Raw genomic sequence first — 17,317 nt, forward strand, 5'->3', positions numbered from 1 at the left:
TTGTGTTGTATTTTTCGGACAATTTTTTGCAATCACATTTAGCTCCTCTAAAATATGATTATGACTCTTCATAATTAATTTATGAGTTTGGCTCAAATTAATACTGCAAATAAATAATTTACAAACTTAAACAAATTATGTTTGAGCCTGTGAAGTACTATGAGATTAATTAAAGAAAAATATGTTCTATTAAAATAAAAAATGAATAAACCAATCAAATTTAAGCTTCAAGCTCAGGATCATATATATTAGCTAAAAATACGTGTTAAGTTCATGAATTTATATACAAATGTATGTATTTTTTTTGTGGTTGAACTTAGCTCCAATTCTTTCAAACTTAGAGCTCCAGCAAGTGCTCCACTATCTGATTATTAAAATTGTTTTAGCACTATTTAAATTATTGAAGAGATCTGATAAGGATTTCTTTTCCAATATTATCCTTGATAATTAAAACAGGTATTTGTGTTGCCAAGAACCATACAGCAAAGTCTGATGAGAAATTCAAATGTGGAGCAAATGTTCATATTGAATTAATTGGCAGGAATTCATACCTAATTTCATTTAAAATTTGTGATGTTGATATAAATTAATAAATTTCTGGACAGTTCCATTTGAATGCTGCTGCTGCCATTTTCCTTGAAGAAACGAGCTGACTTTGGCTCCGTAATAATATATCTTGAATTATTATTATTATCTATATCTTATATTAAAATGCAGTTTTAACAGCAGTTTTTTTGGCGTCAAATTTCTCTCTCATTCATTTTCTTTTATATTTCAAATCTTTTCTAAATATCATTAAATTTAGTTTATGAAAAATATACAATATGTATCTTAAATTAAAGATCTTGTCAAGATCTTTAATTTGATATAAAAATTATAACAAATAAATTTAAAATAATCATTTAAAGATTCAAAATTAATTAAAAAAAAACTTTTTTTTTTCATTTTCCATATTTTATCTCTCTCACGTACATGACATCCATGTTTCTTTTTTCGTTTCTTTCTATTATGATTTTATTACATTATTTTATTTTTTTGTACTTATATCATCTCGCTTGGAGCAATTCAAATTGTATTAGTCTCAATCATTCCGCCAATTAAATATAGATTTTTAATTTGGAGAGCAAGAGCTTCTTCTTGTATAAGTTTTACTTTAGTGAAACCTTATAAAAAAAATCAATATGAAATGAGGTGATTTATATGAATTTTTCACTCGATTGAGATTATTATAAATTTAATACATAATTAAAGATTTCTAATGTATTTCAACACCATATCCTCTATTGTTCTTTATCTAAATTCTTCATTTATGCATTACTAATTTCATAATTGATCTATTATTATTATTATTATTATTATTATTATTATTATTATTATTATTATTATTATTATTATTATTATTATTATTATTATTATTATTATTATTATTATTATTATTACTTTTGACGAAACTGAAACAAATAAATTTTTAGATATGAAAAATATATTTTTTTTCCGTATATAAATAAAATGTACGGATGTATTTTATAAAAAATAAAAATAAAATTTTAAATATATTTATAGACATAAAATAAGATTTTTGTTTTAAAGTAATCAGGTTATAGATTTTGTGCCTTATTATTAAAACATTTAAATTAATGACCGAATTTGTGCCTTATTATTCAAACATTTAAATATATAAAATTTATATAATAATAAATACAATATATTATTATTATGCATCACTCTTTAAAATAATTAATTAAACTAATGATGGTTTAATTAAATAATCAAGGTAGCCCATTTGAACATGAATATGCACGGCCCAATTAAACCAAAAAAGGCCCTTTGTTAAAATAAAATAAAATCGCAGCCCACATGATTAATTAAAACAGCCCATTTCAATTAACAAAAAAGGAGAATAGCCCAGATTTAATAAAATAAATCGGGCCCAAACATTTTAAATAAATTTCTCAACTCCGGCGAATTCAGCAGCAAAAGCCGCCATTGCCGTTTCTTCTCTCTCTCTCTCTCTCTCTCTCTCTCTCTCTCTCTCTCTCTCTCTCTCTCTCTACCATTGCCGTTTCTTCTCTCTCTCTCTCTACCATTGCCGATGAACTAGCAGCGACGTTCCACTACTCCTCAGACTCGACTCGACACACCACCAGTTCAAAAGCAGAGACAAGAATTCAAGACTCTACCTTTCTTTTCTTTTCATTGTTAAAACAAATCCTGTTCCATATATGCATATATATATTGTTCAATAACTTGATTTATGAAATCTGTAAATGCCATGGTTTTGCATATGAAGTGGTTACCTTGATGGAAAGCAAAGGAAATTTGCTAACAAATAGATAGCATGAAGTTTGAAGTGACTCGGTGAGTGTAGATGCTTGTCAAGAGCTTAATCTACCAGAAAGGAAGCAACATATATAATTTTATGAATTTACTTTTCTTCTTGAGCTATCCTATATATTTTTTATTAGAAAAGTGTAGAGCTTGAAGAAGAAGAAAACGCAGCTTTATTTCCTAGTGAAAAGAGAGAATACTCAATACAATAGAGAATAACAAAGAGACAGTTATTTATAGCTAAAGCTATCTACAAATGACAGCTGGAAAAAAACAACAAAAAATGTAACTAACTTTACTAATAAAACGTAAAGTTCAGATATGCGACTCTTCTCAAACTCTAGCTGCCCAATATCTTCAGTTCTTTTCTCAAACCATGCGCAGCTTCTTTCCATTCTTCACCAAATATTTCAACACTCCCCCTCAAGATGGGAGTTGATAGAAGAGAACCCCTCAAGTAGGTGTAGATGGTGAGAAAATAGGAAAATCAGAGGGTGGAAGATGAGCAAAAGGGAACACATGTTCATGAAAAACCACATCTCTACTAACAAACACAGTGTTTGTAGCAAGATTTAGAAGCTTGTAGCCCTTATATCCAGAGGGATAGCCTAAGAAAACACACCGCAAAAGCACGAGCGGCGAACTTTGAGCGGTGTTGAGCATTTGTAGAGGCAAAACACAAACAACCAAAGACCTTGAGATGACTATAAGAAGGAGGTTTATTAAAAAGAGCTTGAAAAGGAGTAAGAGTAGAAGGGTGCAAAACACTAGAAGGAATTCTATTGATTAAGTAAGAGGCAGAAAGAACACAATCACCCCCAATATGGAAGCGGTATATGTGACTGAAAAAATAGACTTCGAGCAACATTGAGCAAATGTTGGTGTTTACGCTCTACCCTAGCATTTTGTTGAGGAGTTCCCACACAAGAATGTTGGACTACAGTACCAAAACTAGAGTATAATGAAGGGAGATTAAACTCAGTGCCATTGTCACACCTAATGGTTTTTATTTTCTTACCAAATTGTGTGTGGATCTGAGTAAAGAATTGAGGTAAAATTGTAGAGACATCAGACTTAGAGCATAGTAAATATGTCCAGACGAAACGAGAGAAATCATCCACAATAGTGAGGAAATATTTCTGACCATTAACAGTACAAGGAGAAAAGGGACCCCAGAGATCACAATGTATCAAGTCAAAACTATTACAAGCATGAGAAACTGAATTTGGAAAACTCAAACGCCGTTGTTTGGCCAAAGGACAGACCTCACAAGGCTTTGAAGAATTATTAGAGAAATGCAAAACATCACTAAGTAACTGAAGTTTATTGTTTGACAAGTGACCTAACCTTTCATGCCAAACCTGTGATGAAACTGTAGCATGGACACTAGGAGAAGAAGAGACATCCAAAGTGTATAGATTGCCTACACGGCTACCCATCCCAATCTGCTTCCCCGTTGAAACATCCTGAATAACACAAGATCGATCAGTGAATGAGACTTGACACTTATTGGCAGTAGCTAAGGAACTGACAGACAAGAGATTATAAGAGAAAGAAGGAACATAGAAGACATTGGATAAAACTAAAATAGGAGTAATTTGAACAGAACCTATGCGTTCGATCTCAACCTTTTGACTATTAGGAAGAGTGACAAAGGTAGAAGTAAGTGGAGTAGAGTGTGTGAACAAATCCAGTGAGCAGCACACATGATGTGTAGCTCCTGTGTCTATTAGCCAGGTGGTGGATGTATGTGAGGCAGAGGCAACTAAAGGTGTTATAGTAAACATACCACTGAAAGAGAGGGTTGGATCTGCAGGGATCTGTTCTGGAGAGGCCGTATGTTCCGTGTGATTTGAAGGAGATTGAACTTGAAGGTGTGATTGAAGGAGATTGATAAGTTGCTGGCAGTATTCAGTAGTAAGCGGAGATGGAGGAGGTGTATGAGAAGTAGGAGAGATATCTTGAGTGACATTATGCATAGAACGTTGTGAAGGCACATTTGGAGCATCATTGCTTCGACCTTTATTTCTGCTGAAACCTGGGGGAAAACCATGCAATTGAAAGCACTTATCAACATTGTGATTAGTCCGACCGCAATGACTACAGTGAAGTTTATCACGTCCTCTGTAATTGGATCCTTGAGCAGCGTTAGCGAGTAAACCAGTTGACTCACTCAAGTTTTGAGAAGGAAAGAGTGATGGAGAACCACCAATAGTGCGCTGTCTTTCCTCTTGATTGCAACAATTGAGATCTAACACCAGCAAATGACTCATTTAACCCAACCAAAAACTGCAACACAAACTCATTCTGCTGATGATTACGCCATTTTTCAGCACTTCTACAGCGACAAACACCACACTCACACCATGACATCGGTTGAAAATTCACGTATTCATCCCAAACAATCCTCAAATTTGTGAAATAAGTGTTAACATCATTAGAACCTTGATTGATGGTGAACAATTGCTGCCTCAACTGAAAAATGCGTGCAACATTACCTTGAGAAAATCGATCTCGCAAATCATTCCAAATCTGAACTGCGGTATCCAAATACAACAAACTCGAACGGATCTGAGGTGCTGTTGAGTTGCGAAGCCAAGATACAACCATACTATTGCATCTCAACCATGCACCGTAGCTAGGATCTCCATGCTTTAGGAATCAACACCGAACCGTCTACTAAGCCGAGCTTATTTTTCGCAAGTAAGGCAGTAGACATAGATCTACTCCAATTTACGTAATTGGAGCCTGAGAGTAGCTCTGTAACTAATACTGCTCCAGGATTATCGTTTGCATGAAGAAACAACGGATTAGAAGAATCATCGAAGAAAGATACAACCTCCTTCGAATTGTTACCACGACCCACCATTATGAGAAGAAATCAAAGGAAAAAACGAAAGCGCAACCTCGGCTCTGATACCATATTAGAAAAGTGTAGAGCTTGAAGAAGAAGAAAACGCAGCTTTATTTCCTAGTGAAAAGAGAGAATACTCAATACAATAGAGAATAACAAAGAGACAGCTATTTATAGCTAAAGCTATCTACAAATGACAGCTGGAAAAAAACAACAAAAAATGTAACTAACTTTACTAATAAAACGTAAAGTTCAGATATGCGACTCTTCTCAAACTCTAGCTGCCCAATATCTTCAGTTCTTTTCTCAAACCATGCGCAGCTTCTTTCCATTCTTCACCAAATATTTCAACATTTTTCTCACTATCTAATGATTATTTCTCTCTTCTAGAAGAAACAAACTTTGATGGTCTTGATTTTTTTCCCTTCGATCCTCCAAACTTCTTTCTTGAATCTCCGATACCAAATATAAAATCAAACACACAGCAAAATGTAATCTGTTGACCATAACCACGTTTTGTAATAAAGAAAGTTGGCTGCCTCAGTCCAGCGCCTTATTATTTCTGGTAATGTCATTTGTTGTTCTTCATAGTCTCTCTTGGATGATGATATTTGGAATTGAAGGCCCTCATTTCCTAGACTCTCTTGTTCTTCCTTTATTTTCATCGCCGAAATCTCAGCAGACTCGCTGCATCTAACCACGCTGATCATTTCAAGCGTCGGAATTTCTCCAATATCCAAAGGGATCGCTTCCAAGTGCTCCAATCCTTCAAGTCTAAGCTTCTTCAAAACTGGGAAATGGGAGCTGTCTGCATCCCAACATATCAGATCACAGCTGTCAATGCTCAAGAATCTAAGGCGGAGAAACTCCCCGTCAACCGGACTCCAGTTCTGTCCCTTGACGGAATCACCTAGCTCGAGAGCTTCTAATTGGGGCAAAGAACCGATGATTGTTAGATCGTTCCAGTCGAGACTGCAGTTTTTCAGTGACAGCTTCTTCAGAGATACCGGAAATGCACACTTGAGCTGATCTGCATTGCATGAGGATCGGTTAGGAAAGGTGGAAACTACTAGCTTTAGTGAGTGAAGTTTACGTAGGCTGCCAAGATTGTGGAGATGGTCGAACAAGCCATCATCATAGCCCTTCAACTTTTTATTGTAGATTAGATGCAATTTGTTGGTGTTGGGAATTCTCTTACACACCTCCTCACTCAACCTCAAATTTACTGTTTTTATCAGTGTCTGTAAGTTTCCCATGACAACACAGTCATTTGGAGGAGGAGGAGGATGGGGAAGATAAATCTGTTTGCACTCCACATGCCTAAGTTGTGACATGCTCCAAATTTCAATTGGTGCAACGACAAGTTCCGCATCACTTGTCAATGTTTGCAGGTTCCAAATGAAGGATATTGAAGAAGGAAGCCTCACCCAGGAGTACCAAGTTTGGAAAGTAAGGAACCGCAAGTTCAAGTTCTGCATTATATCTTCCACGGAACAGTCGCTAGCCATAGTCAAAACTCTCAACAACTTAAACACAACCGGCAGCTTGAACCCTCTGCATACCAGAGAACGAAGAAGCTGCGCTGACTTCAGACCATCAGACATCTCATGAACATCTTCACTCTCGATGAAGTCATGACATACGAAGCGACGCTCCTCAGTCATGTTGTCGAGTGCCCTCTTGGCATAGAAGAACTTGCCTTTCTCAGAGACTTTCAAGCACAGATCTCTTATCAGATCGTGAAGTCGACAAGACCTAATCTTCCCATTATATCGATGCCTGCCAACAAGAACAAGATTCCTATCAACTAAGTCATTCAAGTACCCTTCTGCAATCTCTTCTAACATTTGGTCTGTCTTCGGTTTGATAAATCCTTCAGCAACCCAAAATTTGATGATTCGTGATGCACGAATCTCACGGCCCTCCTCAAAAATTCCCATATAAAGAAAACATGGTTTCAGATGAGGGGGCAAGTGATTATAGCTTAAAGATAACACATCTAAGATCTCTTGCTTCTCTATTGAATTGGGGATTGATTTTATATTCTTGGCAACAACCTCCCAGAATCCTACAATCCTAGGCGATTTGAGAAGAAATCCTCCAATCACAACGATTGACAAGGGTAGTCCTCTGCACAATCTAACAATCTCATTTCCCACACTTTCTAGTTGAGGATAAGGGCAATGTTCTTGCTGGAAAGCGCTTCTGCAAAACAACACCCAACTTTGATCCTTTTTTAAAGGTTTCATGGTGATGCAAGAACTAGAGCTACAATCACTAGCCACATCCGACAACCTAGTAGTTAAAACGATCCGACTTCTATTCCCATTATCAGGAAAGTAATGCTTCACCTCATCCCAAGCTTCGACACTCCATATGTCATCTAATACAATCAGATATCTTCTTCCCCATAAAGTTTGATGCAACTCTACCCCTAAATCATTCCCACTTCCACTTTGCCCTATGCTAGAGAGAAGTTTTGAAAAGATTTCTTGTGCACTGTATTGTTGAGATACAGTAGCCCAAGCACGAATGTCAAAGTGTCTCTGGATGAATGAATTTTCATAAACATATTGGGCAAGCGTGGTCTTACCCGTGCCGCCCATCCCCACAATCGAGATGATATGCTGCTCGGGTTGATGTATGGTGAGCTTCTCCATGATGTGGATCACATCGTCTTCTAGTCCCACCGGAGAAGCCTTTCCGGTGGTGGTGGTGAGAGGTTGTTTCTCCTCCACAACATCCACGTCATGTGCAGCTTGCTCCTCTCTCACTCGCCATTTCTCCTTGAGCTCAGCACCCTTTCTCATGATACCATCCATTTCTTCAATTATTTGTTGCAGATCCAAGAAGCATGGATTTCTCCATAGCCACAAGCATGAATTTCTCCATAGCCAGCACCACGGCATCCATGCTGGATTCTCTCCAGCATGAATTTGATCGACAATGTGTGATTCAATCACATCTTCAGCTGCGTGAGCTGCAGATGCGATTTGACTCTCCAGATCTGATGCTTCTTTGCTACCTCCATCAATATTACTGTTGGTAATCAAGTCGAGCAAGGCATCAGCCTTTTCCCCAATGGATTCAATCTGTTTCTTGTCGAATACAGTTGAAAGGCGAGGATGGCTCATCATCTGCTCAATAATGTTCATCACAGAAACCACAGCTGCATAAGCTGCCATCTCAAATCCTTCGATTAAGCAGCAGACTGCAATTGAAATTCGATGAATCTGAAGGATGGTTATACTGAGTTGGACACAAGACCTGCTAAAAATAAATAAATAAATCAATCAAGTCGTTTTATTTTAATCTTTTGAACATTCAGCGCCAGCCTGTGCTCCACATATTTTTATATTGAAATTCTTTTAGAAATATCTAAATTATTGAAGAGATCTGAGTAAGTGATTGTGGGTAAATTCTACCCGCACATAGGTGCCCAGCACTCTCATACTTGATTGTCGACACGTGTCCTCAACCATGTAATCAATTTTTCTTTTTCTTTTTTAGAAATGAGATAACGCTGTTAACTTATTCTGTCAAGCTATTATTACATTCTCGGGGACCGGTATATCCGGCATCAGAATTCGGCAATTTCATGCTGCCGAATGTTTCGCCAAGTTCATTTTCGGCGCCATTTTAAAAATCAAATTTCCGGCATCAGAATTCGGCAATTTCATGCTGCCGAATGTTTCGCCAAGTTCATTTTGGGCACCATTTCTCATCGATCCCTCTCTCATTCGCATCTCTCACCACGCGACCGAAGATCCCTCGCCGCCGCACTCCACCGCTCCCACCGCTCTCCTTCACCACCACCGTTGCCGCCTAGTGTCTATTCTTATCTCTTTATTGCTAATTTTATATTTGCTCATTCTCTCTCTTAATTTCTCATCTCTCTCTCTCTCTTTCTTACAGATGTCGCCGCGTTCCACCACCTCCACCACCGCTAGAACACCTTTGACGGTGAAGTCTCTCATTCGCCGTCGCCGTCCCTTACTCGATTTCAGGTAAGCTTTGTCCCAATTTTCGGACGGAGGACTTTAAGCATAGGTCTTGATTTTTGAAATTTTTGCTGGTTTAGCTATTATCTTAGTTATATTAAATTGCCTGTTGAAATTGGGCCAAAAACATGCTAGATATTAGCTTATTGAGGTTCCGTGTTGGGGGGTGGGAGGCTTGGTGAAGATTTTAAATTTGCAGATTGAACATGCTTGCCTTGGCTACACACGAAATACACTTCTCAATTTTTTGAGAGGTTTGATTTTTGTGTCTGGTTGTTGGACCACAAACCTTCTTGCTCTCATTTCTGTTGCTTTTAATTCATTACATTGATGTTTATATGTCTTTAAATAGCATCCATGACAGCCTTCGAGCTGTGAGCCTGTTTCGAACCAACCAAATTGTAAATTTCTTTCTGACTAATTACTGATTGTTGGTAGATTGAGCTGATTTTGATTAGCATATATTTAGCATAGCTGAGTTGAAATATTTCATAATAGAAGGCATTAATTTGATTTTTGTATTGTGTAGTTGAACACATGATAATCAGAGTGACAGGTGATAGGTCAGGTATTGGAGCAACACTTCTTGCTGCATCCCATTCAGCTTCGTTCTGCTATCACTGATAGCATACAATCACTTTAGGTACACAAGTATATGCCTTACATATATTTATATAGCCCCCCTGTAAATTTGTAGAAATTATATAGAGTTAGTTAAAATGGCAAGGGAAGGGTTGAATATGTCTTGATTAAAGAAGAGAAATAGTCTTAATGGGTAGTTAAGTTTGGAGCCCATATACATTTAAGACTTTGCTTTATTTACATTCTAGTTTGAATTATTAGATTCTACACTTTGCTTACTGCAATTAGGTTTGATTTCTGATTAATTGTTACAAAAATGATTGAGAAAATCATTCCTCGTGATCATTTGTGAAGATCTAGATAATTCTGAATGAGGTTTATTAAGTTGTTGCTTGTAGTCTTAGTTGAAACAATCTACCGCACCTAGAATAGTTGAAACAATTTTATTGGTTAATCTGATGGTATGTTGTTTGGTGGTTGTCGCACTTCCTTGCAATGTGTCTAAAGTTGTGGTTTGGTGATTGATTTTCTCAGGAATTTGGATGAGAATCTGCACAAAGCCTTCAACAAGTATCTTGAAAAGAGTAAACATCTTTGCATCCATGGATAATATCCCCTTAAATTTTGTTTATTCCATTTAATATTCGGCTTGATATAACTGAGTTTTATATAGCATGAGATGACTGCGTACTTGCTATATAGTAGTGTTTTTCATTTGACTTTTATGTAAACTTAAATTCTATGCTTTGGTTTAATTTTTTAATGTGTCTGCATTCAGACAAATGTTTTGTTTGAATCTTTTTGGTAATATTTTAACTTCAATCTTATTGCAATGGGTATGAAATATGAATGCCATCTCTCTCTTGAAAATAGAGATATTGAGATTGCATTTCAAAATGAATATTTGTGGTTATATTCTAAATTCTCACTTCGATATTTTTGAATGTTTTTTTATGTTATTCTTAGCATGTTCTTCTCAACGGTGAAGAGGCTTCGCGTGCTGAAAAGCTCAGAACTGCCTACGTTGTCTCGTAAGCTCTCTACTTCCAAATCTATTGATATCAAACTCCTCTTTCGGCATGAATTTTTTTTGGAAAGTGAGATATCACGGCTTGGTTTTAATGTAGGTGGACGCAAACAAGGGAAGCTCTCCATGAACGTCTAAGTGTAGCTATTGTGACTGTGAATATGGCTTTTTTGTGTTTAGTGTCGACTTTTCGAGCAATGGTATTAGTTTTTATTGTGTTTTTTTTATGGATTCTAATGTATATTTTGAAGACCATATAACTGAATCTTGTTTAAGTTGTTGAAACATTTGGCCTTTTCTGGATTTCGTAGTGAAGGTGAAACTCTAAGCTTGCGTGTAAAGAATTTGCACCTTTTTTTTGCTGCTTTGAACTTCTATAGGGAATATATCATTAGCGGTTTTTATATGTAATTTTCAGTTGAATGTTGGAATGTTGATATCAAATTTCGAATTTTGCATTCATTATTGCCTGTCTTTGATTTCAATTCCTTTTGTTGGCTCTTTAAAATCCCTGCTTGCAACCTCTCACCTGAAAGAAAAAGAAAAAAATAAGTTCATTGCCTGCAGAAGTTTGGATGGACGAAATTGGAACAACTCTCTTATAAGTATTAGCCATTAGGTAATAAAAAGAAAATACAATTGTGTGTTTTGTTGATCACCTATATCCAAAATCTGAGATGCTGATTTCGAGTCCATTATCAATTTTATTTATTTATTTATGTAATTTATCAAAGGAAGGAAAATACAATGATTTAGCATGATAATATAATTTTGTCATAATTTTTACCAAAAAAATTACATTACTCAATTTCAATAAATCAGTGTCGATCTTAATCTAGAAGTGACTTTCGACATCGAAAAGCTAAATTTGGTAACCGAACATTAAATATTCTTTAAACTTGAAACTCATCAAAATCCCCGAGAATATACAAAACACATCAAACTCTCACATTAACGGTATGATAATATAGCACCATGGAACCCTCTATTCCAAAAACTATACGTACAGAATTTGAAAAAAAAAATCTAGGGGGTTTTCATCAGATTGACGCTACTCGAGTTTCCTTTTAAGATCTCACCAATAGCTTTCAATATCTTCTTCGCATTCTCAGGCAGTTGAAGTGAGACTCGGCCTGTTGCTGTATTAATAGACAAAAGTAACCAAGACAAAGCAGCATAAAGAGAGTATTGTATAGTGGTAATCTCCTGTGCATTGATCGGCACTTTCGTGTCACCATTGCAAGCATCTTGCCTAATCTGATAACCAACTGCCTGCAGTAAAGGACATGGGACTGATAATCTGGCACGATGGCTCTCCCTCCTGCTCAATTTAGCCAAAACTATGATTTCACAAACAAACAACATACAAAATTAATCCAACATACAAAGTTTTTCACCTCATCATCATTGAAAATACTAGCAGCAGACATCGCAAACATTGTAGCAGCAAACATCGCAAACATCTCAGCTACGCATATGCTTAAACACAAGAAGACTTACCACACGAATATCTCTGTAGTGCACAAGAACAATGTGCTTGTATGCCCTGGTACAACAAAAAACATCTTAGTTTACAAGTAGACTCTGTAGTTTACAAGAAGACTGTGCTCATATGAAGAAAACTTATTGCAATAACACACAGAATGCACGCATGTGCTCTCTCACACAGAAGGATAACTCACTAAATTAGGACTTATGCTTATATATCTTTATGTTATTATTTTCTATTCTTAAGAACTAAAGATCTTAGGATACAATCACCTTGGCCAGCTACATCAACACTATTATCTTATAAATGCCACAACACATTCATCTATTTTTTACTCTAAGTCTATAACAAGTATGAAAATCAAAATATAAAAGCTAAAAACCTTCATTTATCATCATCCTAAGAAATTGCGTAAAAATAAAACAAGTTAAAACATAAGGGGCAAAATTTTCATCAATAGATAGACTTGAGCTGTAGAAATGGAGCCTTGAGGAGCAATAGAGTATTCAGAAATATCAAAACCATCAACCCAGACAACATTTACAAAAATGCTACAAAAGTAAAATACAAGGAAGATGAGCCGCATCCATCCAAGGAACAGAACTCAGAAAATGCTAAACTGAGATGAAGGAAAATATATATATTTTTTTTCCAAAAACAAGCAACGACCTCATTCCTCGCCATTTCTCTCATTCTACACACACTTATCCTCTTCGCAGTCCCAATCTCAGCCTACCCTTTAGACATCATCTGCAAACAAGCCAAAAACCCTAATTTATGCTACAATCTCCTAAAGCTTCACACAAATTAAATGCAAACCTACAAGATCGACGCGACGACGACGAGCGCCGCAAGAACAAGCTCCAAAATCCAATTCCTTCTCTCCCAAACCAGCGATCTAAATCTGAAGGTGGTTTACAGCTTTTGCTCGAACTACTACAGCGTCGCGCTCGACGCCCTTTTCGCTGCCAATGAGAAGCTGAGGTTGCGCGTTTTCAACGACGTGAAGTCCGCAGCGAATACTATCTCCGGCGACGCCGCTGCGTGCCGAAAAGTATTTAACATGGAGGGTTTTTTTTTTTTTAGGGGATCTTTGGAGGAGGGTTGTGTAAGGATTTCAATTCTTGTTGAAGTTGGTTAAATTGAGATGAAGAAATTAAAGCAGAGAATGGGAAACAAAAAGAACAAAAAATAGAAGAAAATGGAGGAATGAAAAAAATGAAGAAGGAGACGACGCGCGCTTTCTTTTGTTTCCACTTTTCACTGTAAATTCAAAATTCAAATGGACAATTTTTTTTTTAAATAATTTTAAAATAAGGAAATTAATTAAATTAAACTTGCAGATATTAATTTCACATAATAGACTTACTTCTTAAATTAATATTTTTCATAATTATAAGTTTAATTGTATATTTATATTCAAAAATATGTTGCCGAACAAAATTAATATTGGTCAGTCATAAAATATAGGCTGCCGAATACAATTGCCGAAACCATCAAATCAACTATCAAAATGGCTTGCCGAATCTCATGGTAGACATAATAAAATTAAAAAATACGTATTCCGAGACAAAAAAATATTTAAATAATTTTAAAATAAGAAAATTAATTAAATTAAACTTGCAGATATTAATTTCACATAATAGACTTACTTCTTAAATTAATATTTTTCATAATTATAAGTTTAATTGTATATTTATATTCAAAAATATGTTGCCGAACAAAATTAATATTGGTCAGTCATAAAATATAGGCTGCCGAATACAATTGCCGAAACCATCAAATCATCTATCAAAATGGCTTGCCGAATCTCATGGTAGACATAATAAAAATGAAAAATACGTATTCCGAGACAAAAAAATATTTAAATAATTTTAAAATAAGGAAATTAATTAAATTAAACTTGCAGATATTAATTTCACATAATAGACTTACTTCTTAAATTAATATTTTTCATAATTATAAGTTTAATTGTATATTTATATTCAAAAAATATGTTGCCGAACAAAATTAATATTGGTCAGTCATAAAATATAGGCTGCCGAATATAATTGCCGATACCATGAAAAATTGTGCATGTGAATGACAGCTGCACCTTGAACAGAGTAAAGTTGAAAATAAGGGTCACTACTAATAATTACACAGACGGAAGTTAACGGAGTTCATTTTATATAAACTTTAAATTTATGTTAAATACAAAAGTAAGCTTAAACACATGTCATACATCCAACAGTGGAAAGTATGAGGGTGCTGGGCACCTATGTGCGGGGTAGAATTTACCGTGATTGTGATAGTAATAAATTTCTGGAAAGTCCTTGCTGTCATTTTCCTTATAGAAACGAGCTGACTTTGGCTAATTTACCGTTTCACTCTTTCTCTTTGAAAAACAATTCACCTCAAACATCAGGTAACTAGTATATCACTTATACTATTATTTACCTTACTTTTATTAATAAGTTTATTTTTAAATATAGATACCAAACAAATGCTTAGTATCTTAGAGCATCTATAGTGGGGGTGACCTGATAGCTGACCTGATAGAAAGGGGACCACATTGAGTCAGAAGGTTACAGTAGGGTGACTTGATTTTTTTAGTTTTGATTTTATATTTTTCATTTAAATTTAATTACACAATTATTAGTGTGATAAACCCAAATACCAATAATTAGAAAGAGCGTGGAGGCAAAATACAATTAAATCAAAATATTTAAGTAAAATATAGAATCAAATGTAGTTGTACAAAAAAAGTAAAAATAAATAACAATTGGAACTCGAAAATAAGTTAATTGGTATCTTAATTAAAAACTAAAGTTAAAGGAAGTGCATAGGCTGCTGCTCAAGCCTCAAGGCAGAAACGACGAAAAATAATTGAATTCGATTTTTTCTTTAATTAGTGTGTGAAACGCACGCGCATGGAATTAAGAAGATCAGGCCTCACCCAATAAATCAGGTTGGCCTCGAGTCGAGGGATGCTGCAGTGGGGGCCCCGATATAGTGGGTGACTCGAGTAACCCCCATCGAATCACCCATTGTGCGTGCTCTTAATATATAGTAGCACTTAATCCTTAGCCTTCTCGATTTGTCCTTCGTTGCAAAGTGCACCAATGTAGACTGTTTATGTTACACTGTTGGCTTACATACCTTTTGATGGAATAAACCTTTAATGAGAATATTATATGTTATTATGTCGAATATTATATGTTACTACGTTGAAAATGATGCATTTATCTTCCATACCATTCAACACGAACGAAAAATGCTTCATCAATACGGTGAGCACTATTAAAGCCATCCAACACGATATTGTAAGTCATGATATAAAAAAATACTTGTAATCATTCCATCTCTTTGAACAGATTCCAATCGTCTTTGCATTTTTCCTCTACGAAATAAGACTTGTAGCATTATGTTATAAGAATCAACACAACACTCTAACCTCTTTTCTTATATATTGCATCAATTACTTGCTTTAGTGTAGTAGCCCGCTCTTTTATTTTATGATTAAGAGTAATAAATGCAATATTTATTTATTACATCTTTAAGTTGTTTTAATCCAGTGATTAATATTCAGTTAATTCAGCTCAGAGTTCTGAATTAGATGCCATTACCTGAGATGACCACGATTGAATTATTGAGCAGTCAATGATTTATTCCAGAATGATAATTGACTTAGCAAAGTCAAGTTATTATTTTATTTGTAATAGAAATATTATTTCTATTTATTTAACATTATTACTTGAGTCATGAGTTTACTCCAAATTGTAAAGTGAATTAAATCTACGGATTTAATTTAAATTTATTCTACGAGTCACGATATTAATAGAAGAAAAGTCAGCTATCGAAATATGAAAATTATTAGAGTATTTAGTATTATTAGCAAAACCCAGGATTAGTATTACAGATACGCTATATTAGCAAGACCCGAGATTAATATCAGATACCGCTTTATCAAGATACTGAAGGATTTTATTATTCACACCACAACTTTTCAAACTTTACAATCATTCATTTCCTACATACCTATTACAACACCAGCTAGCAAGAAAAAGAAAAAAAAGGGGAAGTGTGTGAATGTGCTGAATAGCTGCAGCAGCTTACTCCCTTCCCAGCAGTAGCAACAGCTATCCTACCACTGCAACAAGCTACTTTTCCATTTCTCCAGCCATACACAAGGTACATAGAGGCTCAAATCAGCCACTCTACTGTTGTACCAACCCCTGTAGACTACTCAAGTATAGCTACTAATGCACTCCTTCAAACAAACATATCAGCAGCAACTCTTCCATTTCACTCCTCATTTCCCCTCCATTCTGCACTAATAACCCACGTGAAGGAGGAATTCCATTCATTGCTCTTCTGCCAAACTTTAGAGGTAAGATTTGGCTTAACTCCTTCCATTCCTTCCTAAGCTCAACCTGTATCGTTTGAGAAACAATCTTTATATTTCAGTGTATCTATCCACTGATTCAATCACACAGCAGCCACCCAAACACAAGGATCCACAGGTAAATACTAAGCACTCTTATTTCGAATCCAGTTCGCATATCATCCAACAAGCACGATTAATTAGAAAGGCAGACTGTGTATAGATGCATATTTGTATAATGGACTTAGCAAAGTCACACACTTATGTAATATAGAATGAGCTTGAGTTATTACAGAGATAGAATAGCATAATCAGTTATTAATATTGATGCTTCAGCGCCAACTGGTTTGGGATGATGAGAAGTGGTCTAAACAATGCTCTGCTGCTCTGAGAGAAAAGATTGATCAACTTGCTATTTTGATAGAACGCTTGAAGAAGGACAGTAGAGAAAAGATTGATCAACTTGATATATTGTTACTATTCTTTACTGCATTTGTCTATGATTATATGTTTGCTTTTTTGTGGATTTTATTAAAGAGATTTGATCGATTGAAAGAGAAACATATTTTGGATAATTGATTAATGTTCTTGAATTCATAACCAAATTTATGAATTCACAACTTAATATTCTTGAATTCACGCTCAGATCTATGAATTCACAACTTAATGT

The 17,317-nt window shown here is 35.3% G+C and overlaps 2 protein-coding genes and 1 long non-coding RNA gene across 11 annotated transcripts; 1 reads left to right on the plus strand and 2 right to left on the minus strand.

The window, feature by feature from the left end:
* Positions 1-5,269: 5,269 nt before the first annotated feature.
* On the minus strand, positions 5,270-8,443 carry LOC130999309 (putative late blight resistance protein homolog R1C-3). Its single transcript, XM_057924824.1, has one exon. It carries the CDS (start codon positions 8,365-8,367, stop codon positions 5,656-5,658), a length of 2,712 nt encoding a protein of 903 aa, XP_057780807.1. The 5' UTR covers positions 8,368-8,443; the 3' UTR covers positions 5,270-5,655.
* A 455-nt stretch (positions 8,444-8,898) lies between these two features.
* On the plus strand, positions 8,899-11,120 carry LOC130999395 (uncharacterized). 2 transcript variants are annotated; one of them, XR_009093491.1, is made up of 6 exons: positions 8,899-9,012; positions 9,098-9,189; positions 9,713-9,826; positions 10,300-10,349; positions 10,732-10,796; positions 10,893-11,120. It is a non-coding gene; the product is annotated as an uncharacterized LOC130999395 (long non-coding RNA). The 2 variants fall into 2 exon arrangements; XR_009093490.1 differs by having other exon boundaries at positions 8,905-9,189.
* A 535-nt stretch (positions 11,121-11,655) lies between these two features.
* On the minus strand, positions 11,656-13,565 carry LOC130999382 (uncharacterized). Of its 8 annotated transcripts, none has more exons than XM_057924914.1 (4): positions 13,105-13,555; positions 12,951-13,031; positions 12,293-12,338; positions 11,656-12,132 (listed from the first exon to the last, which is right to left on the minus strand). In XM_057924914.1, the coding sequence occupies exons 2-4, from the start codon at positions 12,972-12,974 to the stop codon at positions 11,819-11,821; spliced, it is 384 nt and encodes a 127-aa protein (XP_057780897.1). In that variant the 5' UTR covers positions 12,975-13,031; positions 13,105-13,555; the 3' UTR covers positions 11,656-11,818. The 8 variants fall into 8 exon arrangements, 3 of the variants coding, with proteins under 3 accessions (XP_057780897.1, XP_057780896.1, XP_057780898.1); XM_057924913.1 differs by having other exon boundaries at positions 13,101-13,555; XR_009093480.1 differs by lacking the exon at positions 12,951-13,031 and having other exon boundaries at positions 11,656-12,113; positions 13,101-13,558.
* Between the last annotated feature and the right edge of the window lie 3,752 nt (positions 13,566-17,317).

Source organism: Salvia miltiorrhiza, chromosome 8, assembly GCF_028751815.1.
Source record: "Salvia miltiorrhiza cultivar Shanhuang (shh) chromosome 8, IMPLAD_Smil_shh, whole genome shotgun sequence".
Taxonomy (NCBI): Eukaryota; Viridiplantae; Streptophyta; class Magnoliopsida; order Lamiales; family Lamiaceae; genus Salvia; species Salvia miltiorrhiza.